Source organism: Corvus moneduloides, chromosome 9 (genome assembly GCF_009650955.1).
Source record: "Corvus moneduloides isolate bCorMon1 chromosome 9, bCorMon1.pri, whole genome shotgun sequence".
NCBI lineage: Eukaryota > Metazoa > Chordata > Aves > Passeriformes > Corvidae > Corvus > Corvus moneduloides.
The window spans coordinates 8892686-8918836 of NC_045484.1; the positions used below are offsets into that span (position 1 = coordinate 8892686).

A 26151-nucleotide genomic window follows, 5' to 3' on the forward strand; every position below is an offset into this window, starting at 1 on the left:
CGACTAAAGTGGAGTCTTCTTCAATGACATGATATCGTCGAGAACAGCATGTATTAAATCCAGTGGTTTAAAATCGCTCTTTAACACTACAGTTTGTGTTAAATGCTGTTGCTCTCTACCATGTTCAGTCTTTTCTTCATTAGTTTCTGACATTAGTAGCTATTAATAAGTGATGAAAAAGCCTTATATTTTTAGAGGTCATTTACAAAACTATTTACCTTGGTGCAATGAGTGTAGTTTATTCTGTAGAATAGGTAAATGCCACTACCTTATGCCTCTTCCCAAAGCTTACTTAATTCTACCACTTTTATATACTATAAAAAATGCAGTGACATTTTTGTACATGTTCTAGGGAAAAAAACAAATTTATGCAATGCATTATTTGTGAAAGTCTATAAAGTTTTATGAAGAAGTATTGTTAAGTCTTAAACCAAGATATTTATTTTAATTCACTTCGATTGTAAATACGCAGTGTTAATACTGAACCAGACACAGAGTTTATATGTGAGTTAAAGCTGCCATCTAGTTGCAAATATCATGCAAGACAACTGAAGGAGTGTATAGAACATCTAATTGGATACCTAAGATATGTAGTTTCCTATTAGGATCTTTTACAAAGTAGAGCACAACTATGGGAAAAAACAATTGGAACGTTGCAAGTTTTATTTTTGATAGAACTCCTTTTTCCATTTGGGGTTAAAATGTATTTCTGAGAAATTGATGTATGTAAAAAACCTCAGTAAGATGCCTTAGCACTGTATGGTTAGGAGTGGATCTGAGTGATGCACAGATAAAGTTCAGTTATAGGTTCAACCCAAATTTCCTGAGTACGAAACACACCTGTGCACGTATCGGGTACCAATTCAGAAACTGACTGTTAGAAAAAGACAGAACTAAAGTTTCTTGGGCATTGTAGATTTTGATTCTTTTGAGCACCTGCAGAAATGCAAACAGCATTTAACTGCATTCTCACAGATCTGTGTTTACAAAAAAGCTCCATTGAAATACTTGTATTTTAATGAGCTCAGTTTTCTAAACCACTGAAGGATTCAAAGGACTTTTACTATGCACCTCCCTCCGGTCTTTTGTGGAAGGCTTGACACAGAGGACAAGTAATTGCAATAGAAGCAGTGTTGAATGATACTCAATTTTCTTCCAGGTCTTACTAGAAGGAACACCAGGAAGTGCTAGGCTTAAGCCCCAAATCAGGGAGCCAATTTGTAGCTGACTCTGTAGTGTGTTTTGTTTTATGTGAGATTTTTGGGGGGTTTTTACTAAGCAAATGTTTTTCTCTGCTCAAAGTGACACATTTTTTTATACTTACTGAACGAAGATATTTAACATAAAGGCTTTAATGAGGAGAGCTCTCAGAAGGAATAGCAAATCTCAGTGTTCTGCTTTTCAACACAGCCTCCTCAGCCTCTTTACTAGACTGATCATTTTATACTCTCATGATTCTTACCATGTTCCTGTCATTTGTAATGTTGCATATATATAAAACCCTAACTTTTGTGCAAAACTAAATATTCAAGGTGTGAACACTTGCTACTAAGTTCATAGTGATGCACTGCTTTCAGCATTACAAGGATCTGCTTTGCATATGGGCTTTAGCATTATTGTGAATTTTCTTTTCTCAACTACCTTTCATCCTAAGTCTTCAAGAGTAACTTTATTTTCCTTCCTGTAAACATGACAGCTACCTTTTTAAATGATCATCCGGTTTTGGGATGCAAAGCATTTCATCTGAGCTTTCAGGAGAATACCTCAGGATTCTAAGTGAATTGCTAAGCAGGGTGAGAAAACGTTTGCCTATGTAAGACACAAATTCATGCAAGGGAAAACTTAAGTAGAATAAAAAAAAATAATTTCTTGGCACAAAAGGTATCAAGTATTTCACAATTAATAAGGATGTGTAGATAGACTGCAAAAATGCCTTACCTGAAGAGGGTTTGCACATTCACAATGGTCTTGGCATCTGCCATGTAGTCTTCCTCGGCACTCATGGTGCTTTCTTTGTCCACCACCACCATATTAGCTGCAAAGGTGACCCCACACCTTAATAAGTCATCTAGGCTTTTGTGAAGAGAAAGAGGGAGAAAGAAACAAGCAACTTAAATATGGAACACTTGAAAGATTAGCCATGGCTGGCATCTGCAGATCAGCTACATATCGTAACTTCTAATACAATCAAGGATAACACCTCAATTAATTGGTAGAATAGAATACAGAATCTACTTCAGTAGGTTGTTACAGTCCCTCTCTTTTTGTTAATGATAAATCTATATATATTTTTTTTTTAATAAGCCTTTAGCAGTTACTTGGGAAGACTTTGGCCTTATCCACTGCAACAAATTGCTCCATTGCAGTTACTTCTGACAATAGAAAAACCCAAATAAATGCTCTGAGTTGCTCTTTCCTACAGTTTTATTTTGGCTTCAAAATGTTAATAAATGAGTTGGAGTGTTCTCAGGATGCTTTTGGGAGCAGCTGCAGAGCAGCAGAACTTTGTGCACAGCTGGACACTGTTTGTGTGAAGCCCAACCACAGAAAACACTCACAGACAGCTGAGTTACAGTTTTCATCATGCCTTGCACCTTTGTCTCCAAAATGAAGCATGTTTCATCTGTTTTAACAACAGCATTTTCTACAGACCCCAAGCACTTTCTGACAAACATGGTGGGTTTTTTTAACAACTTATTTTGGAAGAATATATATCATTATTTTTGAACCTGTGCAATATCACTGATGGTTGTCTACAGCAAAAGAAAAACTGATTTTATATGATCTATGCCAACAACTGTAGTGTACAAGTCCAAACTTTTTTCTGAGTAATTTGTATGTCTGCTTTTTCAGACTTTCAGTTGATCTCTGAAAATAGCAGCCTATTCTGAAATATCCAGATTTTTTGCATTTCAGTGTTTCATAAGCTCAACAGCTATTCTTATTTTAGCAGTTACCTTTTGCTGGCTTGTGGAGAATTTGAAAAATGCTAATGTGGAAGTATTATAATTCTAGTTCTCATGTACCTGTAGCTAAAGGTTTCTCAAGATTGACTAGATTTCTGCACAACTGTGAAATCTCTTCAGTTACAGATCTCAAATCTTGTACAGGTACCTACTACTTGACATATTTTGATGAAGTCCCTCTCTGCTCTGAGTTTTGGTAAAGCTGCTCTTCTGTGACCCATCTACTTCTAACAAAAAGAGAATGGTAAATGAGAATCATTGCTTTGGTGGTTTTCTATCTAAGATGATGACATTGCTGGTGACCAAATGAGAAATATTTCAGATACTTGCAGGTAGTAGGTGGTACTTTCGGAACGTGTTTTATACCCCTTTAATGAGAAAAGGAAATGTGCAGGTTTTACAGTGTATTTCTTATCTAGAGCTGATCAGATCTATTAGTTGTATGTGATTTAAAAATGTGTTGAGGAAAACACAGGGAATATGTATGAACTATATTTTTTAAAGTACCTAATTAATGAAAATAGATGTCAAAAAAACCCTCTACAAACTATGGTTGCTTATTGCGCCGTGAATTAAAGTGATTTTAGTGTCAGAAAAGATGCAGAAGTTCATGCTGGTATGACTGAACTTTTGAATTCTGAACAATGACTTATTCCAAAGACTACATGCTTCATTTTTTTTAATGCACTCAATTCTAAAAGAACAACGAAACACCATTAGGGAGGGATTTGGTGATTTCCATTTTGAAATAAACTCAGTAAATTTAAACAAAGTTTGATTTTCCACATTAATAAAATAGGTTAAGATCTCAGTTATCAATTACTTTGAATACTTTGAGTGTTCCTTCTTGAGTATACATTTAATTGTTCTGCCACTATGAGTTCTTTTTATAACTATTATGGACTTAAGAGTTAAGAAAGTAGTAGATGTTAATAACCTGCAATCCTTTCTTGCTTAAGAGGAAAAAATGTAAAGTGAAAAACGTTTCTGTAGACCCTTTGTAAACCTCACAAGGACCATGGTACCACCAAGGTAAATCTGTAACTGTATCACTATTATAAGCAGGAAGTAAATTTTTTGATTTCTATAGAAGGGATTAATATTATGGACTTGTAGCCCCAATTCAGTATTCACTATGTAGTGAAGCAAATGGTTTTCTTTACATTTACACTCTACACAGAGGAGTTTACTAAAATACTCCTGAGTCCGTGCTCTTCTCTTGTTTCTGCCTGATTTTTACATGAAATTTCTGTTGCTAAACCTGTATCCATAAACATATATTAGCAGAGGTGAAGACAGAAATGTAGGAGTAAGTGATAATTTAAGTAGTGGAAGATGAAGACTGTTGGACACATTCAAGACTGTTTGCATTCCGTAGCTATCTTTACAAAACCTGAGTCATTGACTTCCAACAAGTTATAACTCAGTACAGACTGACACTAGAATCAGGGCTATAATCTGTTCATCTCTTGAAATATATGAACTCACCTAAATAACAGTTAATCTTATGGTTTTGAAGATATTAACTTGTGCTCCCTGTCATGCTTTCCACTAATGAGATCCTTTATAAATGAGAAATTTGAAATCCCAAATTACAGCACACAGACACAGACTACGCATGCAAAAAGCTCATCTCCAGCTACAACACGCACACTAAAACATGCAGTGACAATACACACAACAAACCACTGAGACTACAAAGTTAAGTTTTCTAACAGTTATTTCACCTACTTGTCGATAGAGCCCACCATGTAGTAAACCATTGGAAACCAACAGATTGCATCCAGAAAATGCATATCTGGCCTGAGCAGCAGACGGAATTACAAAATGAAACACAGTATCACAACAGCAGCATCTCTTCTAAAATATTTCAATCAACTGGTACTTTGGGGTTTTCTTAAAAAAATAACTTTTTTAAACTTTGGCATTGCAATATCAGTTTAAGCAGGGGATATGTTTTCAGAAAGCTGTGAATCAACAGTTTGCTGTGATCATAAAGAATGATCAGAATTAACATGCTTATATTAATAAATGCACCTCTAAAATCAGAAATGTTATGGCACAGGACAATTCCAAATATCAGAATGAATGAGTGATGTCAAGGACACACTACCAAGTTATACTCCAGTGTATGCCTTAGGAGGACTTAAAATAAGCATCAAGAATTCTTAATTAAAATGTGGAAATCGAATCATCACTTGGGTTTTGTGACACATACTGCTTTTCAAGCCTACTCCCTTTCAGAGGAGTCACTGCAAACGCTGCATAGAGGGAGACAACACTAAGGGTGTTGGTTTAATTAGCAAGCAGAGCTTTTACTTCACATTAATCAATCAAAAGTGGGTTTAGCCATGAAGTGTCACAACAGCATTGCAATGTGTGAAGTAGGGCACTGTGCTGACAAAAAAAGCTGGCGCTAGAGGGCCCCATGTGCCCATGGCTTTGCTCTCGCACTGCCAGTGGAAGCGATGCAGCCTCATTTAGGCTTCTCAATTTGTGTAGTTCACTGTATACCATGGTACCTACATTAAAACCTTCTGTTATGCAAGCACAGGTGACTAAGGAGCTGCCTGAGGCAAAGTGGGACACTTCACAGCAGGCCTTTGTAGAAAAAAAATCACTTAAACTGGAACAGATCTACGTAAAAGGAAGTGTCAGCCCTGGAATCACAACCTACAAGACATTTTTGCTTTCTTAGCTTGTTCTACTTTTCTGTGTACAGTTAACCTCTGTTTCTGTCTTCAAACTGTGATTTTAAGTAGCTGAGCTGTACCAAAGTTTTGCAAGAAAAAAAAAAACCTAGTTCATGATCAGATTATAAATGAACCAGTATTGACAGGGACAAATTTTTCTGAAATTTTAAAAGGAAGAAATGGAAAAATCCCAGCCATCAGCAGACAGATATAAAAGTAACAACAATACTGCAGGCTTTAATTTTCACCCATGGCTTTAAATAATTTTAGACAAAGTGTGTCTGTGGGTGTCCTCTTGGTTTAAAGAACTGTTTGAGTGTAGAGTTATTAAAAATATCCCTAACTGGTCCAGGCCAGTAAGTGCATTGTGTTAAGTAGGTTAGTGCTGTCACATAGTTGTGAAACTGTTACACAGCTTGCTTTTTACAGTGTTTATTAAGTTACTTAATTTTAGCAGTAGCATTCACAATTTTGGGGGTAATTTTAAGAAAAACTTAGCTGAAACATTGGCATGAAGAATAAGGACATTTAAGTTTATTACGGCCATTTACAGTCAGTAAAAGGTCAATTTTGTATAAGACAGTGACCATAGGGTATGATTTTTGTCACTAACTTTTCTCAAAGATAAGTGTGCCATAATGTTTTTGATTTTCAGCTGGCCATGTGAAAAGTGGTCATCTATTGAAGTAATGGTAAAATGAGTTTAAAACTTAGCAGAGGGGGTAACAAAAGTCTCCTTACGGATTATCGAGCAGTAATACAATGGGGTTTAGTTCTTTCTTTGGTCGGTAATAAGCTCTGAGTGGGACAATAAAGTTATATAAGCCATTTCCAGCAGTTTCTGCTGCAACTATAATCAATTTATTTTTGAATCCGTAGGCTTTGGCATCTTCATAGTAGTTATGCTGGCACCCCTAAAATCAAAGTAAGAAACAAGTTCAGTGCATGTGAATATTGCATCAGATGACCCAATACAGACGTGGTTAGACATAAACACTTGGTGAGGAAAAGGAGGAAAAAATATAATATTATAGCAAATGCTGCACAGACTTCATCTCTAAGGAGAAATCAGAATTTAGCTCTACTCAAATGCAACAGACAAATGGGAATGCAGGGTTATCCAGTAACAGAAACTCCCTTTACCTTATCTAGTCTTAGACAACAGAAGGGGACTTTTTCATGCAGAAGATGACAAAAGGTGGGAGAACTTCCAATATAAGGAGAGTAAGGAGGATAGCCTTTGGCATACCTAAAATAGAAAAAAAACATTTTTCAGTACAGCACATTACCAAAACACAGGTGACTACACAAGTATTTTATGGGATGTTTATACATATGTCCAGGTTTTAGAGTCAAGTACACAAAATGAACTATGTTTAATAGAGGTCAAACGAATGTCTTTTGCAGCCAATTCAATAGAACTTAGTGAAAGCTGCCATGCTTTTGAGGACTGAAGGAATTTTGCATGGGTTTTTGAAAACAGTCTGTTGTATCATAGTGTGCTGTCATAGTGTTTTGAACTGGAAACTTCTAAGTTTAAAAAGGAAGGAAAGAAAATAGAAATAATTGTACTTCTGCTCTTCCTTCTCCAATTTTTTTTCAAACACTTACCAAAAATGAGTGAAGTCATTACCTTTTTGCTTTAATAACATACTTTCAAAATGGCTGAAATAAATTCTAAATGGCAAATCCTCTACCCAATGAGATAAAATTTCTAATTGACCTTAGTTTTTTTTTTTTACAAGAGGCCTTTTAAATCCTGGTGTTTCAGTCTGCACATTTAAGATAACTTATCCTATTAATTTTTTCTCTGGAGTTTGACAGTCTTCCCTGGGGTGTCTCATGCTTGTCACTGGTGGAGATGGGAAACTCTGCTGGTTTAATTGTGTGTTTCAGTTTTAACACCCCTGTCAGCAATCCCAATAAACATAATTGCTCATCTGCACAGCAGGATTGAATCTTCTGGGTTTATCTGAATAATGCATCATTACTTTCAGTAACACACTAACAAGCATTTTGAATTAGATGTGATCATTTTGTCCCATACGGCTTTTTTGTCATTTCTGCATTTTGAAATCACACATCCAGCCCCAGCACTCAAAAAAGCCTGTTGGATATCTGATTATCACTGCAGTCTCATGACAGGTGTACTTATCTGTTTACAACTTTGTTGAGTGCTGACTTAGTAATTACAGAAAGTAAAAAAAAGGCATAAAGTAGGCTATGAATGGATTGCAATACATCACTACAGCTTTTTTAACTGCAAGAAGAAAATTTCTGGCAAATGGAAGAGTTAATCTGTCATAGGCTTATAGCATTCTGCTAGCATTTCCTAGAAGGGAATAATTCCATAACTGTGCTTCATGGGACTTGCTTCCTACAAGTCCTCAGACTGATCTGCATGTCAAAAAAGATTATTGATGCTTTTTATATAGTATTAACTTTTCACGTTATTTTACATGTACTATACGTACTCTAAGCCTGCAGAGACTTCGTCATCCGATGGAGTGGTTTCATCCTCTGACTGGTCACTGAGCAGGTCACACGTGTGAAGGGAGGAGGAGTCTGCAACCTCCAGCACTGGGGCTATGCTGGGCCTCCTGCCCTCCTTGCCCCCCTCGGCAGGAAGGGCCAGGGTGGCCCCGCTGGGCCCGCGGCACCCCGTGTCCTGTAAATCGATGGCCACGGTCCCTAAGGGTAAGGGAAAACATTTCCTCAGTGTGCTGCTTAGAACATTCTAATGAGATTCCTGTAATTAGTGGGGATTCCCTGACTGCATGGCAAAGGACTGACAGCAACACTATGCTAATTGCGTTTATTCCGTTAAAATAAAACAAATATTTAAACTGTACTCGAGGAAAGGAGCACTTTTCCTGACAATTAGTCTATGTCTTCTTGTTAACTACCTCTTTAAAATCATACCTTATATAATGAGTCCATATTTATATGTATCCACAACCTGCAGATTTTACTAAATGGTGTTTTTTAAATTAAAGAAGCTCAAGAAAACTTCTTACAATCAATCAGGTATGAATGCCAAAGACGTACTCGTGATCTACCCAGTTGTTTTGCTTTGCATACACTTCACTGTTACTTTTTTATACCAGTCTTAAGTAGTTTAATTCCACATTGTCAAGTAAAAGAAAAAGAGATCCCAATTCCATTTGTTTGGGTTTTTTGTTGTTGGTTTGTCTGTGGCGTTTTTTTTTTTTTTTAATATCAAGGAAAATGTTAAAAGTTTTTATAATAATTCTTTCTATACATGATTATAGTTTCTTAAAATTTTAGGAAGTTGCTTTAAAATGTACTACTCATTAGATAGGAATATGTTGTGATGTAATTTTTTATTCTTTTTTTACTTACCCATGCTGGCAATTATACTGTGTACTGGTAACCTAGAAGCTCCATGATAAGATAATTTTGATTCATGATTTTGTCTATGCTTTTCTTGCTTCTTAAAAGCAGAATTCTCTTCTTTGGTGATATTTATATAAAAGCATATATCTGTAGAACTCATGATATATCGAGGACCTGGATTCAGCAAAATGTTTTTGTTATCTTCCTTTCTAACACCAATCAGACAGACTCCAAACCTTAATTAGAAAAGGAAAGGCATGGTTCACTTTGCACAGTCCTGCAAACACCAGAATTTCCATTGTCAAAACTGAACCTCAGGTGTATTTTTATTCTTTGCACATTGTGAACATTTGCAGCTTTCTGGATGACAAAGATGTTTGAAAAATGTTTTCTGCTAAATAGGCCAAGTCAAATCAAGCAGTTTTTCTGAGCTCATGAATTCCTAGGCAATTGAGTGGTTCTTGTAATGCCCATAATATTCTCCTAATGTTGTTCTAGTTGATTTTTTCTGTCAGATGAATAGTCATTTTTGGGAAAATATTGGTAGAAAAATGGATACATGATATGAAAAATTATTAATCATGTTAAATTGTTCCATTATTTATAAGTAATGGAAACCATTTTCATAATTCATTTTTTAAATTTCACAATTCACTCTTAGAAATGTATTCGATTAGTGATAGAAAATAAGGAATTACAGCAAAAAAACCTCTTTCTCTCCTTGATTAAATATGAGAATAAACCCAGCGTTTAGGGTTTGAGAAATGCTTATTTTATCAAATATATACAAACACACATGATTTGTGTTTAATTTGTATGTTCATCTCACAGAGCACTGGATACGTGATGCATCATCTGCACTTTAAAGCAGGTATGTTATCATCTAACAGAAAGAAGAGTTTGATGTTTGAACAATCAGCAGAATGTGCTATGTGCCACTTTTAAATCGTACATTTTCCATAAAATTAACATGCCACAAAGGAAGCCAGATTTCCAGCTGAGTCTTAAATAAATAAAAACCTCACACTCTCCCACCCATTCTTTTCTAGATTATTTTGGACTTGGGAAAGGATTGGTATTCTAGGAAAACCCCTCTAAGGTGCCTTTTTTTCCTTGTTGTCCAGCTCATCATTTATATCTTTTACATCCTATTCTCTTAGACTGAGGTGGGCTGTACAGAACAAACATAAGCTTTTACCTGACCAGCTCTGACTCAGAGAAACCTCCATATTAGAGGTCAGATATTTAAATGCAGAAACAGAGTAGCGTGTACTACTGTGCCTTTAGTGCAAAGCTACGTTGCAGGCAAAACAAGTAATTATTTCTTTGAACTTTTAATGGTCGATAGGAAAATAAACATACTTTTTATGTGCATGGAAAGAAGCATATGTGAAGCTCTTCCCTTCATACTCAGCAAAAAAAGTACTTTCTTCCAGGTTAATGTGATACACTTCGTTACCAGAGCATCTGCCATACATTTTCTGCCATTGTTCTGGTGATTGCTGACTCTCCCTGAAACATAAAGAGAATAATTTAACACTTAATGTAAAACTCTTATTAATCAGAATGGTATTTCTTGTCAATAGAAACTACAAATGTCTATTGAAAATGTCCTATGGGCTAATCTGAAAGAAATATTTGAGGTTAAATCTTGGTAATATTGTAAGTACAGAGATTATTTTAATGTATTAAAGAGCATTTTCTGCTAAGTAATAGACATATAAGAGTATGTGCTTTAGTATCAGGAGAGAGATGGGTCAATTAGTTTAAATTCACACCATAATAAGTAGATCCATGGCAATTTGAGGATGACAGGTAAAACCAGCAGCATGCTCTTTCTATTCATAGACAGTTTCTTCACATGCTTAGTGGCAGACTCCGGTTCCTCCCTGAATATCATTAATGACAACTTATGTAGGAAAGAATCATTTTTCTTTGGTCATTTTATCTGTAGAAGAGATTTTTCTGCATTTGCTTATCAGTGATCTTTACCCTCTGGGTATTTTTGGTTCCTGTGTCTTGCAGACTATTCACAAGTACATAACTCCTTTTCTCTAGTGCAAGAAAATAAATGACAAAGCAGATCATCCTTTACTCTGTGCAGCTGCTGCCCTTAATGCAAACAGTTTAGTGGAAATGTTCCAAACCTCAGCAACCCCAAAACTTGTAGCCCTGGAGCTCCTGGGAACTTCTGTATTAAGTTTCATGTGGAAAGAAGGTTCTGCCTGCATGAGTTTTCACTGGAGATAACTGATGTATATGCACACATATGTGCAGATAGGTCACAAAACTGACAAGTGTTTTCTGTGTTTTGCCACTTGAGTGAAGATCTCAAGATATTGGGACATGCTCCTTTATGCTCATTTATACATTTTCAATATCTTAACACAATTTCTATTTTTCTTCAATTTACCATGTTTCTCCACCCTCCTCAGGAAAACATTTTCTTTCAAGACAGAAATAAGTAAACCATTTTTGTTGCACCAGTCCAACCAGTGTACTAAGTATAGAACAATGTAATTTCAGAACATTTTTCCCCCAAAATAAAATGGTCACCTGTTTAATGTCTGCTTGGTTCCAGTGAGTTGTCTGAAAGCTTCCCATGGGGCTGTACTGTAAAGATCACATTAACTTCAAGTCAGAAAGGTTATTTTCTTCCAATATTTTGTATTGTCAAACAAACCCTAATAGAGTTGTATTACTATTTTAGATAATCAGATAACAGTTAAACATAAATATTAAGATTAATAATTAAGATCAATAATGAGATTATAAGTAAGATTTGGGGTAGAATTTTGATGTCTTACACACCAAAGTTTTGAATTCCATGAACAGCTGAGAAAACAAAAGGATTATTTACACCTCCTTAGCAGGTATTTAAAACTTGAGTCCCACATAAGGTTTAAAGCAGATGTTAATAGCAAACACAATAATGAAAGGATAATTAAACAGGAACTAATGTAAAGGAAAGCAGTTCATTAGTAACATGGGAAATCTATTGAACAAATTATTTACATTCTTTTCATAATTTTCTATATTGTGTAGATCTAATTTAGTATTTCTTTGGTTTATAAATACAGGTATAGTTAAAATTTTTATTTGTAGTTTAAATAATCTGCTTTCACTTCATCTTTTTACTTAGCCAAACTCAACTGCTCATATGACTTCATCTTTCATACGTATAAATGAAAGTAATTTAATCTCTTTTGACAATTAGTAGTTAATTTACCTCTTGTTCAACAACAAAAAAAATCTAGAAAAGCCAAAAAAAACCCCTCTGAAATATAAATTAGTCAAATCCAAAGCAGTTTTATGTCTGCAGTACAAGGACAAATGCCCTTATTTTGGAGTCTGTCTGAGAATAAATGCTCTGAAGAGTGCTGACTACAGTAGATAAATAATAACTAGACATTTTCAATTTTTCAGTCTTTCTGTATAAATACAGGAGAGTATTCTTACATTAACATACATTGTACATTCTTACAGAAACACGTTACTTAATCCTTCTGGATTCAAAGTAATGCTACAACTATTTGTGCAAAAACTTGGGGTTTTTTGCTCCTAGTATCCAATGACCAGAGTAGAAAACAGTTACTTTTATTATCCTGGTTACATCTATTAATTCTGATTACAAAAGAAATCTTAAGCACTTTGAATTCTGTGACAGGTACTTTGCATCATAGTTGGGAATTTGTAAACGATCAATATGACTGTATTAAAAAATGAAATGCTGAAGTTCCTAAGTACAGCAGAAAACATTTCCCTTTTGTGTGTTTGCTTTTGTGCTGATGCAAAATTCTCTAGCAGCTGCTAGGAACACTGCTCTTCTTTTATGTGCATGTAACATGAAATAACTGGGAAAGGTTCTGTATTCTGTGCATGTCACAGAATGAAAGGTAGGCAGGTAAAAAATGTATTTCACCATGGTGCTCAGCAGGTATCAAAACAATGTTTTGTTGCCTTCTTATTAGGATATTCTAGTGCAGACAATGCCGTTAAAATCTTGACATTTGCTGTTCTTAGTAGTAAAAGTTCTAGGAAGAATTTCTGTTTTCCCCATTCTGGGCAAAGGGGAATACTAGAAATGTCATACAGAAGGTTACTAACACTGCTTATAAATAAATATATATGCACTGGGTTCATGGTTACTTGAAAAAAAAAAAATCAGTGTTTTTACAAGACTTGTGTAGTGTATATGCAGCCATTCCACATTCCATTTCTACAGATGGATTTTGGGATTTATTCCTTTATGCATCTGTGTGCCCACAACATTTTAATCAAGAATACCTTATTATTCTAAGAATACAGCATAACAGAGATACACCAGATGTGGTAAAATTATTTTAGTGAATTCAGAGTTCTACTGTTCTGCAGAGGCACCATAATTCTGCACCCCTTCCAGCCATGCAGTCATGTTAAAAATCGTGTCTGTTTGTTTGCCTCTAAATGTGCAGGCACAGAAGAGCAAATACTATATGTTATCAAAAAAACATTTTTTGAGTTCATTGAAACAGATCTTCAAATTAACATATTAAATTAGGTATTCTTAGGACTTGTTAGTGCTCTTAAGTAGACTTTGTGATAGATCTACAATTCCATCTACTTTCATATTGTGGAAGTGGCACAACAGCAAGCAACTTTAAATACTGGGGGGAAGGGGTGTTCTCTTCAAAATTATACTGCTTTGAGTAAGGGATTTTGATGCTTTTATTGTGCAGAAAGTTGAATTTTCTTTTTTAAAACTGTAGTTGTGTGGGAATTCAGGGTAAGCTGCTTTCCAAAGAGTATCAGCTATGACTTTTCCAAGTTGTTTTGGGTTTTTTTATGGAAGTATATACTTACTGTCCCCTAGATGTATGAACCAGCAGAGTGATTAATGTAGAAGTAGCTGGGCATATACAGTTTAGAGCTAGCATAGCATATTTGAATTCCTCTTCACACACGACGTGATCTGCAGGGAAAAAAAGGATATAAATTGTTTTACAAAAATACTTTCAACTGAACAGAATTACCACTTCCTTGTCTAGGGAAACGGTGAAGATGCATCAATCAAAGTTTGGTCCAAGATCTTAATCTTGTGCTTGAACCTTGGAAATCAGCTGCATATGATTTTCCCTATCTATGCTGTCTAAAATGGATGGCTACTGTTCTAAATCCAGATCACAGATAAATGGTCTCCAGTGCTTGCTGATGGCATGAAAAGGAAATAGAAATTATTCTTTAATGTGATTCACATATACCTGTGACAGTATTGAAATGGCTATAAAAAGGGACAAGCACAAAACTTGTAACTTCTTGTCAGTGTAGAAACATAAAGTCAGATAGGTTTTGTAAAATCATGAAGGCATTTAATACTAAGTCAGTTTTTTCCCCTCTGAATTTAGTATTTGGTTCTTTCAATGGGAGCAGAATTTGCTTCTGATCAGAAGGAATATTACAAGTAGTACAGCTGCTGATCAAAACACAGGCCACATGAAAATTGCTGAGTAAAGGCAGGCAAATTACCTCCCCACCCAGATCTGAACTGTGTACATCTGCTGCTGGTTTCAGCAGTGTCACTGAAATCCTTAAAACCACCTTGCCTCTCTAAGTGGCTTTCCTGACAGAATTTATAGTATAGCTATAAGCATGACATTTACTGAAAATAAAAGTGAAGGCATATTTTGTATGCCTTCTCTGTTCCATTTATTTTGAAATATCTAGAAGCTTTTCAGCAACAGAATCATTTACTACTGAATGGAGAAATTAATTCTCCAGTTTTCTGAAGATCAGGGCCTATTTAAATGTCATAGGGAAGGGATGAATTTAGTTATATAAAGACACTGTCAAATATAGAACAAAATTAGATTTCTCCTCCTGTAAATATATTTCAGCTATAGCAATTAAATATTTCCTGCAGAAAATATTTCAGATAGAAATATGTTCTTTTAGATGACCATATGCCATTAATAAACCTACTTGAATTTCAAACCAGAGATTTTGAGAGGGTAAGGCATAGACTACTGCCTGAATGGAATATCTGCAGTCCATTACCATTAGTCAGATGGCAAAGATTTATGAAAGTGAATACCAACTTCCTGACACTGAAAGAGAATTCTCCCTATTTTTTAATTTGTATAGGATTTTGCCAAATAACCTCCCCTTTTTTTTTTTGTTTGGAATGTTGTCACATTTTAGTGAAACATTTTAAAAATATGAGAAAAAAATACACAGGGTAATGGGGGCAATGGCTTCATCATCTGTTATTTCAGAATTTGTACTTGAACCCAGTTGTACATGCTGACCTAAATAAATAGAAATGGAAGTTAATCAATCACGGATGGCACAATGCAGATGAAAACTGAAATTTAAATCCTCCAGATGCACTCTACTCTCTAACATATATGGGGAACTTTTTTGGCAGATGTTTATATAAAATATTATGTTACCAAAGAATATAGCACACAGCAAACAGAGATTGCTGTCCTACATCAGCCTCTTAATTGTGCCTCTGTTGCCAAGTGTTTTACATCAGGAGCCTTGGAGCTGGACTTGCAGGACTACTTCTGCACCTGTTGGAGACTTTGATCTTCTGCAGTTAAGTTCTTATATTAGACACAGAGCAGATCAAAAATGCCTTGCTCATTTTTCCAGTTATTTGACAGTTCATAGCTTTCCTATAACGTTACTGTGTTTTCTCTCTATGCTCAGGGCTTGTGTTGTGGAGGATTACACAGAACTTTTTCTGCTGCTTCCTTTCTGAAGTGAGCAGGGAGGAAGCTGGATGACAGCTCTCCCACTCCTCAGGTCTGAGACATCAGTCATGTCCCCTGACAGCAGGTACCAGAATCAGCAAATTACTCATTCAGTGTGACAGCAAAGCAGCCCAGGAAACTGCAGTTTATCTTGAAGTGAATATTAAATATGTCAAATCAGCTTCCCAGAAAAAGAAGTATTTTGATTGAGTTTATACTAAAGAAATATCACATTTAGAATTTCCCTAAGTTGCTGTTTCTGTTGAAAATATATTTTGACAGAGGTTTTGTTGCTAAGTCTGTCTCGAATGGGTGTAGTAATGCAGTGGGGTGAGTTATGGTTTCTGTAATGTTACTGACGATAAAACAGACTCAAAATACTGATTTATGCCTGCAGCAGCAGCCATGTGGTAAGAATGACCTAGACCAGGCACAATTATTCTGAGAAAACTTACTTTTGTCAATTTGATAAGTTAACATGACCACTACCAGATCAGATAGAGAAAAATGCCCATCTGTTACTTCTAGACTATTTTTAGCTGTAATTGGACAAATTAATCATCAGCTGCATTCAATATCCATTTTGGTGAATCTGGACTGTATTCCTTTGAAATAAACTACTGAAGGGTTGATGTCAGACTTCAACAATCTGTGCTAATTCATGGGCGCATTTTGAATAAATAGAGAACGTCAAAATGTATTCCCATTTCCTGGAATTGTAATCATGTATAATTTCCAAATATCCAAAGTAAAGGTGAGATATATATCTATATCTATATCTGCATCTACATATACATAAAAGTTATAAAAGTTTAAAGTTATAAAAGTTTTAAGTTCAGCTCAGAAAATATTGAATTTAGTAGTCTCTGAATTGCATAAATATATTGCTCTGCTGTGGACAATCTTCACTTTATTTCCCATTTGTGCTGAAATGAAAGGCCAGGAGCTTGCATCAAGGGTACATGGCCTTTTGTAGCCTTGTGTGTATGAAGGAAAAGTGGGAAGATTAAGAATGTAACTGCCAGTATTATTGAAAGAAAAACTGGCCATGTCAAGTCATTTTTGTATTGGAAATTAGTAAGGAGAAATCAAAGCATTTCAGCTTAAGAGATAAGGCAGTTGCCCATCTGATAACTGTCATGTAAAGAATGGCTGTGTATTAAAAGTATTCACAACTTAAACTTGCAAAGGGCTTTGCTGGCACAAACATGCCACTGTAGCAATGTAAGTAGGTTCATATTTTAAACAAAGTAGTTAAAAATGCACTACAAAAAATAACAGAAGGTGCAGGATGCAAGGATGTGTGTCTGGCATCAGGTGGAATCCGGACACCTGACTTTCTGACAGGTCATTTGAGCCTGGCCAACATGCGTCCATTCTCTTGCTTTGAGAACAAAAATAACTTCTCATTCTCTCATTAAAGAGCAGAAGGATGTATAAGTCTTGTTTACTGGATAGGAATACATTATAACAATTACTTTTCCTATCTACTGTTTCTGCCTGAGGCAGAAAACCTCCAGGATGCGGAAAACTGCCAGGCAGAAAACCAGGCTTGTCTGTCCTATAGGAAAATGCAGTCAGTGTCTGAATTTCAGGACTGCCTCGTGCAATCCAGGAGGACTGGTCAACCTACTATAAGCCGCTGAAAAACTGGGCTTCCAGTGCTTTATACATTTTCAATGTAGTTAAAAGTTAAACTTTAGTTAGGAGGACTACTTGGTTGTATTTCTTCTAAATTCAAAAACTTTATTTTTGACAGCTGTAGTCTCTAAACCTGTGTTTAAAAAAAAAAAATCCTATTACTGAGTATTTCAGGTTCATAAAAATGCACAATATTTTTTTGGGAAACCTCCAGAAGAAAGGAGTCATTTTTTTCAAGGAATATCAGATTGAAAAGAAGCTTTTGCATTAAGGCAGTAATAAAGCCTTGAATCATAATAGGAAAAGCACTTAGAAAAATGTTCCGGATGGTTGTGACAAATTTTACTCGTAAACACTCTGGATAGGTCTGTAGTCTGCAGCCCCCCCCGGGTACATGTTTCAGAATGATGAAGTGTTGGATGACATAAATACCAAAGGGAAATCCTCTTAGGAAAATGTATGCCAAAAAATATTGTTCCCATGGCTCCATCAGTGCCTAACCATTTGCAGGAGGTAACATTCACTGGTGATGCTGAAGTTCAGCTGAAGGAAATATTACCAAAAGAGGTCTTCTGGGGTTTTTGGTTGTTGGTTTTTTGGGTTTTTTTAAAAATATGGTCCAAATTCTCCAACACTTAGAAGAGACATGAAAAATTGCCTCTGTTTTACAAGCACAGTTATATATAAGCTCCTACAGAGACAAGCCATTAGGAATAATGAAACTCTCTTAAAAGCACAATTCCAAACAACAAATTAACACAGTTTTTGATAAAGAAAAGTGGCCATGGCTAGGGAGCAGGGATTATGTTTGTGCTGGGTGGATTCAAGGGGGAAATGAAAAAGCACCATCATTCTCATCACAGCATGAGCCTTATTCCCTGCTGTGCCATCTCATAGTTTGAGACTACAGTTTTATAACTTCAGAACTGCTACTGATGGGTTTTTTTCTTCTTTCTAACCCAGTGGTAAATTCAGTAGCTTTAAAAATTACAGCTTTAACTGTTGCTCTGGAGCCGTTCTGCACTGGAATTTGCTTTTTCATCACATTCTGGGATGATGGAGGAGACTAATATTTTTCCATAGAGTTGTTTTTATTTTTGCATGAATCAGCAATCTTTTCTTCCTTGGAATATCATTCAAGAAAATTGAATTTTCAAAATTGCAGCTGAAAAGGAAAGGTTTTCTTCTACTTCAGAGATATTTCTCCAAAAGTATTTGTGTGTTTTTGCACATAAGCATATGTATATCTATGTACTTACATATGTGACTGTTTGGATATAGACAGAAAGAAAGAGAAATATATAATGCAGAGAAATAGTTTGTCAAATAAAAGATGGTAATCTCTTATAGGAGTGGATCTTTTTCAGTTTTCTTAACATCATTTTGCATTTTATGCCATGGTTTCTAAGGCACGCATTTTACTGGATATAGAATTAAATTATATGTCTCTTTCCAAAATATTTGCAAGTAATTAAAAGAATGTTTTCCATACCACTTGGAAAAGCCAGTCCAATCAGAAGATTTTTCCTTCAATTGTTTGTTGGATTAAATCTGAACAGATCTTCTCATACACCCCTTAGTAACTATGTTTTAGTAGACAGAAATGGCTTACAGACATGGGTACAGTAAACTGGAGACCTGCCTGGATCTGTAATTCAGGAGTAGTTATACATCAAATAATTCTACTCTCTATATTATATAGCATAAGACTATTAATTCTTAAAAGTGCTTGCAAGTCTTTGCCAGTGCTAGGATGTGTATTATTTTACAAAACTGCACTCTTCATCAGTTTCTAAGTAGTAAATATCCCCAGGGCTTCTCACTTTGCTTATGTGTTCGTGAAACAAGCTGTCAAACACTAACTTCGAATGACTGCAATCTTCCACTCACCTGCAAACTTGATGTGGAATTTATTCTCAGGCTTCAGTATCTGAACATACAAGGGACAATTTGGAGCAAAGTCTTTAACTGCCCATGCTCTTAAAATGGTTTGGTGATCCTAGAAGAAAGCGTATGAGGTGGTGACAATGAAATACAAATAACCATGTCAGATTAGAAAAAGAATCTATTATCAGACTGGCTTCATTGAAGAAAACTCCTTTTAAGACCACATAGCACCAGCTGGTGTGGATGTTTATGTGCATGTTATGTAATTACTATTACATATTAATTTCCAGAAATCTTCCACTAATAAGGTATTTTGACCCTCTGCTATCTTTCTGCAAGTGCTAATGATTGTGTCATTTGGAAAGGGGTAGCATTTGGATGTGAAATAATTGTGTGAAAACTTAAGATGGCAGTGATTAGTCATGTCTAATTAATCAAGAATGATGTAGCATAGACATCCTTCCAAAGAGACTCATAATTAAAATAGCATTAAATGATGACATCAAGAACTGAGAGTTTTAAATTGTGGATAATTCTAAAAATATCAGTTTAATTAAAAGCAGATCTGAACTTTTGTGGAACTAAAACATTTGCACAACTGATGTCAGGATTTAGCCAACTGCTGACCAAGGATTCCAAGAGATTTTTCAGGCTGTTAGTTTTTGTTCTTGCTACCACGTGGCAAGAATGAGTTACCTGCAGGATGAACACTGCTATCCATAAAAGTCATCTATGTGATAATGCGTTCATACTTTGAATTTTGTGAAGTAAAACTAATTCCAATGTGTCATCCATCAGTTTTTATTTATTTCAAAACCAAAAAGAAATATTTCAGATTTGTATCTAGGAAGCCATGCCTGGATTGAAATGCCTTGCTAGTCATTAAATTGGTGGTATTTAAAGGTAAAATATAAAGAATGATTCATTATGTTTGCAGCATCAGCAGTAAGAGAAGGTTTCAGACTCATGAACACAAGGGAAAATCTCTGCCTGGAACAGAGCGTAATTGACATTTTCAAACCATAATATTTTATTATCAATTGAGATGTTAGCAAGTACTTTTTTCTAATAGAAAAACTAGAATGGAGTCATAAGAGGATGGCAAAATATATTATTTCACTTTTTTCTTATTATCAGTTTTATAGATGTAGGATTGCTGTGCCCAGTCAGGAGATTGAAGAGCTTGGGTATAACCTGCTGTAGGTTTCCCTTAGATGCAGCCACTTTTTCTTTACTTTTCTATAACATATGGCAATCTACCCTCCTCAGGATTTTGTGTGCTGTTGAGTTTTTTGCTGTTTTGTCTTAAGGTAATGACATGCCAACACAGCTTAGAAGCAGCAAATGACTGGGTAAGGTGCTAGATGGCAGTCACACAAATATGTTACGTGCCTAGAAATATAGTTATCTCTATGTTAGATATTTTCTTGCATTTTTTTAATTATTATTTTGTCTAAAAAGCCTGGTTTTATCAGAATGTGCAATAATTGTAAAATATAAGAAGGAAGATTTCATTATAAAATGATTCAAATTACACTATCTTGTTAAAAACTCGAGCAAATCTAGACCCACAGAAATGAGAGTTGTAAAACTAAAAGTATGAACCTCAACTTGAAATATTTCTTAACATTATTGTATAGAAAAGGGAAAGACTTTGAAATTAAAATCTCTTGATGGTTATTTGGCAAATGGGCAGTTTTAACACTGCAAATGCCTTGCTTTCCATTTTCTAGCTCTTCTTTGAACCAGCAGTCCACAAATATGTAATATATGTATATAAAATGGGTGCTTAAATGCCCTAAATAACTTCATAAGATCAACTCAGTGGGTATGTACTGTTAATCTAATAACCTTGTATTATTGTTTCTTTTTTCTCTTTCCACTTGGTATATCCACATGTTTGGGTACAAAAGCTGGTTTTTTGGGTTCCCAAGTTTTTTGCTTAGTTATTCTCCCAAATTCCACTCTGAAGAAGCACTCCAGGGGAGAGAAAGAAAAACACAGGTAGCACCTTAAGTGATTTCTTAGATTCAGTCTCTTCATAGAGTATTGTGGCTCTCTGGTTTAAAAATGTTGCAATTTCTATGCTATATTTTAGTGACTTTAAAAAATGTTCACCTTTCTCCCAGTATGTGGTATAGATGTACACACAACAAACAGAAGTAACTGAAACAAAATTATGCTTCTGTTCCAATTATTAAATAGATGTTTCTTTGGAAGGTGAGTGAAAAAATATATTCTCTTCTGTGTGTGATCTGCAGTCACTGATCAAAAAATTACCACGGATACAAATGGTGATTAATATAGAGGTGATATTTAAATTCATGTATGAAAAGCTGGAAGTTTTAAAGTGGGTGTATTTAAATCATCAGGACTCAAGGAAATGCATTTAATATGTATTTTTAAATAGTTCTGTTAATTGAATTTTTTTCTTGCCACACACAACTTGATAAATCAGTTATATCCTGCTGTGTTTACATTCGTATAGTGATGCCATTCAGGCAGTGTAATTTAGATTACCAGTACAGCAGAGTCACACAATTTGATTAATGAAAGGGGAAAAAAAAGGTGCAAGCTTGAATTGGACCATCTCTGAAATTTCAGAAAGCCTCAGAACAAAGCTGTCAGCAACAGCAGAAGTGTTGTCACTAGAAATTATTAACTAACAAAATAGCAAGCAATGAACAGCCAGGGTTATCCATGGCAAATGAGTAAATCCTCTGCTTGAGGATTGTAGCTGGGGGGATAAAAACCCTCATGGACTTCAAAAAATCACTTGAGTAACAACAGCTGTTCTGGTCAGGAATCTCCTCCTTTTATTTTGACAGCTGTCACATGTAGGAGAGGATCCAAGACGCTTTTAGCAGTTTGTCAGCTTCTCAACAACAGCAGGGTGCAAAATCAGTTGTACTTATAAAGATTGATAATGGGATGACAGCTGCACTTCCTTCAGCCCAGTGACAAACCAGCCTTGAGTACTAATGTGAGGCTGGAGCAGTGTAGGAAATTCAGTACATTTCATTTCACAGCTCTAGGGGGCAGTAAGACAAAATTTAATTTTTAAAAATTTAAAGATTTTCTACTTGCAGAATAACTAACTGCATTCCCTGTGATGAGGTAATCTGATAGCAAAAAAGAAAACAAGGCAGAGAGGTGACACCTTGTTTAAAAGCTTCAGATCACACTGCCCCTGAGAGTATGATTGTGTCCCGGGGGAAGGTACCAGGAGCGTGTCTCTGGTAGGATGTGCCTGTTTGTGTGCTCCAGGTGCAAAGAGAAATGAGATTTGATCAAAGTCTGTAGTGGCAGCTGAAATGTGCCAGGTACCATTTTGGTGTTTCCTGAGGGCAGAAAGGAGAGAGCCACAGCTGGCCATGGCTCCAGAGCCAAACCTGCACAGTGCTGGCCACAATGGATGAAAGCTCTGGGAGCTCCACGCAGAGCCCACTGCCTGCCCTACAGCACAGTCCAGCAGAGCTGAAAATTGTCTTTTCTTTGCATAAATTCTGAAGCAGTTATGAGCAGAGATGAACAGCTGACTGGTGGTGTTGCTGTCCTTAATGCTGCATAAATCTTCCCAGTGCAGTGTACATCACACACTGATTTTATGGGATTTCTCATTTGTAACCGCTATGCAACTCTCAAGTACATGATGTGAAATGAGATGTTGTAGCTGATTTATTCTGAATTCATGGCTGATTTAGATAAGACACTTGGGCTATTTTGGTATTTTTCAGTTTCCTAGAAGTTACAGGTATTTTTCCAGGTACTTGCAAGAACTGCTTGTTCTTACCCTTAAATACCCTGGACCCTCTGTGACTTCCAAGCAGTAGGTCTGCCTTGCTTGACTACTCTGGGATTACTTGCTGCTAGTTCAGTGGCTTTCACTACTGTATTTTCAGGAGTCTATTGCTGATGAATCAAATTCAAAGTCCTTAGCTCAGTAAGTTTCAATGTTAGTAGGAGCATAGATTTATTTCTCAGGGAGCTCAGTGACTTTCTGCAAGGGATGGGTCCAGAACAGGATCTTTAGCTAAGATCTTTTAACTAAGTTTTGATGGCAGATGAAGTAATAAGTGATAGAATATTAAGTGATGCTACATATATAATACAAAGCTCTCATTTCCCATTTTTTACTAAATCTGTTTTCAACATTTAGAAAAATAATTGCTATTTCTTATAATGTAACACCAAACCAGTATTTTTAGTCGAGATTGCTTAAAACATAATCACTGAATTAAAAATATTGGTTCAATCTTGTTAGGCAATTTGTAAGCATCTTCAGGGATATTCAGACTTACACTGATCCCCCTTTGGAGTTCAAGATTGAACTGAATGGGGCAAGACTGCAATAATTTAGTGTAGTGCTCATGGTGAAAAATTTTAAGTTATGTTCATAAATCCATCATCAGTGGACTTTTTTCCTGGATATTTGTGATCAGTAGATAATTTCATTAGCTGGAAGAGTTCAAGTCATATGGTTTTATTCTTCTATCACAGATGCACAGCACAGAGGTTTGTATTAGCAGTGTTCCTTTGTGGACAGGAACTTACCTGACTGCAAATAACTACCAACATGGGCAAAGAATCTTGCCATTTTTCAATTTTAAAATTGGCCAATATGAAAAATGATCAAATAGTCTCACATATATTGGGTACTTGTATTAGTCACAAATTTATTTATGAAGTTGAATTCAGGCTTTGCTTCATTAGTTCTGAATATACCAGTCAGTTGATACCTGTCTCTTTTCTGATTTAATAAATACGACTGATTGAACTGGATATCTACAGCAGACACTGATATTAGTTCAGGTACTTTGAATATTGACAGAGTACCATTCTTGGAAGTGATTAATGACCATTATCAATGTATCTATAAGGTACTATGAGAGTGCTTTTGTACTATTCTGCCCTTGTTGCATTAAAAAGAACTGAGAGGGAATAAGGACAGTAAAACCTGCACATCCTCTCACATCTCCCTCCCCAACTTACAGCTGCTGTCCTGTCCACCTCACAGCGGCTGCTCAGGATGAAACAGGCTTCAGCATCATCCATCCTGCAAAAGAGGAGACAAACCTGTCACAGCCCAACCAGGGACTCACTGGACTCAGGTTTCACAGTCAGAGTCTTGCACAGAGAAACAGAACACAGACAAAGTTCAGTCTCTCTGTTCTCATTTCTTACCCTGGTGCCAGTAAAAGCTGTGCCAAAGTAGTAAAAGCAGAATGGCCTCAAACTTAATTTGCAAAGTATTTATCTGCCATGAGTATAGAAGGTGAATAAATAACACCAGTCTGCCTGGTGTGTAAGAGTGCAATAGGCATAAGTTATTACCAGTAGAATGAACAAGAGGGGGCAAATAATAGACTTGTCTTGCCTAGTGAGAGCAGAAAGTTAGGTAGATGTGCAAGAATAATGTGTTTGGGATAAATAATAGACATTTCTGTGTATATAAGCATTAAATGAACTATTTCTAGTTCATGGTGTCTTTGGTCAGGAAGAAATCACGGGAGTTCTATGAGTAATTTCAGCTAAGCATGGGAGCAGTATTGGGAAGACTGGGTCTTTACCAAAGTTGTAGGAAGGAAAATTCAGTTCCATTAGATGAGATTTTTTTTGCAAAATTGGCTATTTACCACCGATGCAGTCAGCCAACTTTTGGTATTCCTTTACTTTTTGGTGTGACCTTTATCATGTTACTTTGACATTGGGTTCACATATAATATATGGATAAATTTTGATGAGACCTTCTTGATTGTTTTGTTGTCATTGGTAACCATTGCTTTATTTATTAGAAGAATTTTACCACGTGCCTTGTTATCTCCTCAGTACATTATGTTCTCATTAAAAAGAAATACACCAAACATCTTGGGTACTAGGTTATATTTCATATCAAATGTTCTATTAAATTCCCACTACACTTCTTCCCTCAGGAGAGGTTGAAAATTATTCTGTGACAGGTACATTCAATTACATGTTCTGCAGGAAAAAGCACAGTTCCACAGCTGACTACCTCCAGGTTATTATAAGTGAAATTCAAGATTATATTTAGGGAACAGCCTAATTTTAATTCTTGTAATGTGTAGAACAAATGTCAGCTAAATCCACATATGAATTCCTTCTTGAAATCAGCATGAAAAAAAAAAAAAAAGGATCTCTCCAAAAGAAAATTTCTAATCCTGAAAAAAGCTTTCTCGTCTTGTCAACTTTTAAACAGCTATAGAAGTATTTGTTTTTTGGCAGTGGCAGAAGTCTGAGAAGATAACACTGTTCATGAAGCTTCGCAGATGAGATTCTTGGAAATAACTCCCCTCAGGTAAAGAATGACACAAACAGTCAGACCAGTATTGGCTTAATTTTAGTTATCTACAAAACAGAGCAATGCAGATGAGTTAAATCACATATTTGCTAAGAATCACCTTTCCCTCTCCTTGGAGAGTTTAAAGAGATGATCCTTCTACATGAATTCCACTGTGAATTCCTTTACAGCTCAACTGATTGAGCACTGGGGGGAGGTGTGTGTGAGGAACTGTGCTTGACTGATGTGTTTTGATAAATGTCACTCACTATTAAGTGGCAGAGAGCATCTCTTAGAAGTGGTGGAAGTTTGTGGTAAGAGGAGGGCCCTGGAGAGTTCATGTATGTACAGCAGAATAGTTGCTTAATGTTACCAGGCTGAAATTAAGAAAACAAAACTGTACAGTTGGGTTCAAAATTTCAGATATTAAGAAAAATTATATCAAAGAGCTTTGCTTTGCCTTCTAAATACTCATGGCTTTCCTTCTAGCACAGCTTTTGTTGCTTGTTAAACTTATTTATCAAACAGTATGAGTGAAAAAAAAAAAGGTAAAAAAGAATGGTCAATATTTGCCT

At 35.8% G+C, this 26151-nt stretch overlaps 1 protein-coding gene and 1 long non-coding RNA gene across 9 annotated transcripts in view; one reads left to right on the forward strand and one right to left on the reverse strand.

The window, feature by feature from the left end:
- The window catches only part of KCNT2 (potassium sodium-activated channel subfamily T member 2), a 115336-nt gene that overhangs the window by 21723 nt on the left and 67462 nt on the right, over positions 1-26151 (reverse strand). For 4 of the 6 annotated variants that reach the window (XM_032118032.1, XM_032118031.1, XM_032118029.1 and 1 more), the window contains 11 exons: positions 24271-24334; positions 19282-19390; positions 13859-13967; positions 11573-11629; positions 10379-10528; positions 9023-9252; positions 8134-8350; positions 6803-6908; positions 6401-6573; positions 4698-4769; positions 1939-2073 (listed from right to left, as the gene is read on the reverse strand). In XM_032118032.1, coding sequence (XP_031973923.1) covers positions 1939-2073; positions 4698-4769; positions 6401-6573; positions 6803-6908; positions 8134-8350; positions 9023-9252; positions 10379-10528; positions 11573-11629; positions 13859-13967; positions 19282-19390; positions 24271-24334 — 1422 coding nt within the window. The remainder of the gene's footprint in view (positions 1-1938; positions 2074-4697; positions 4770-6400; positions 6574-6802; positions 6909-8133; positions 8351-9022; positions 9253-10378; positions 10529-11572; positions 11630-13858; positions 13968-19281; positions 19391-24270; positions 24335-26151) is intronic. The other 2 variants (XM_032118033.1, XM_032118030.1) reach the window with 1 other exon arrangement.
- The window catches only part of LOC116448056, an 88386-nt gene that overhangs the window by 18558 nt on the left and 43677 nt on the right, over positions 1-26151 (forward strand). The gene's annotated exons all lie outside the window — the stretch shown is intronic.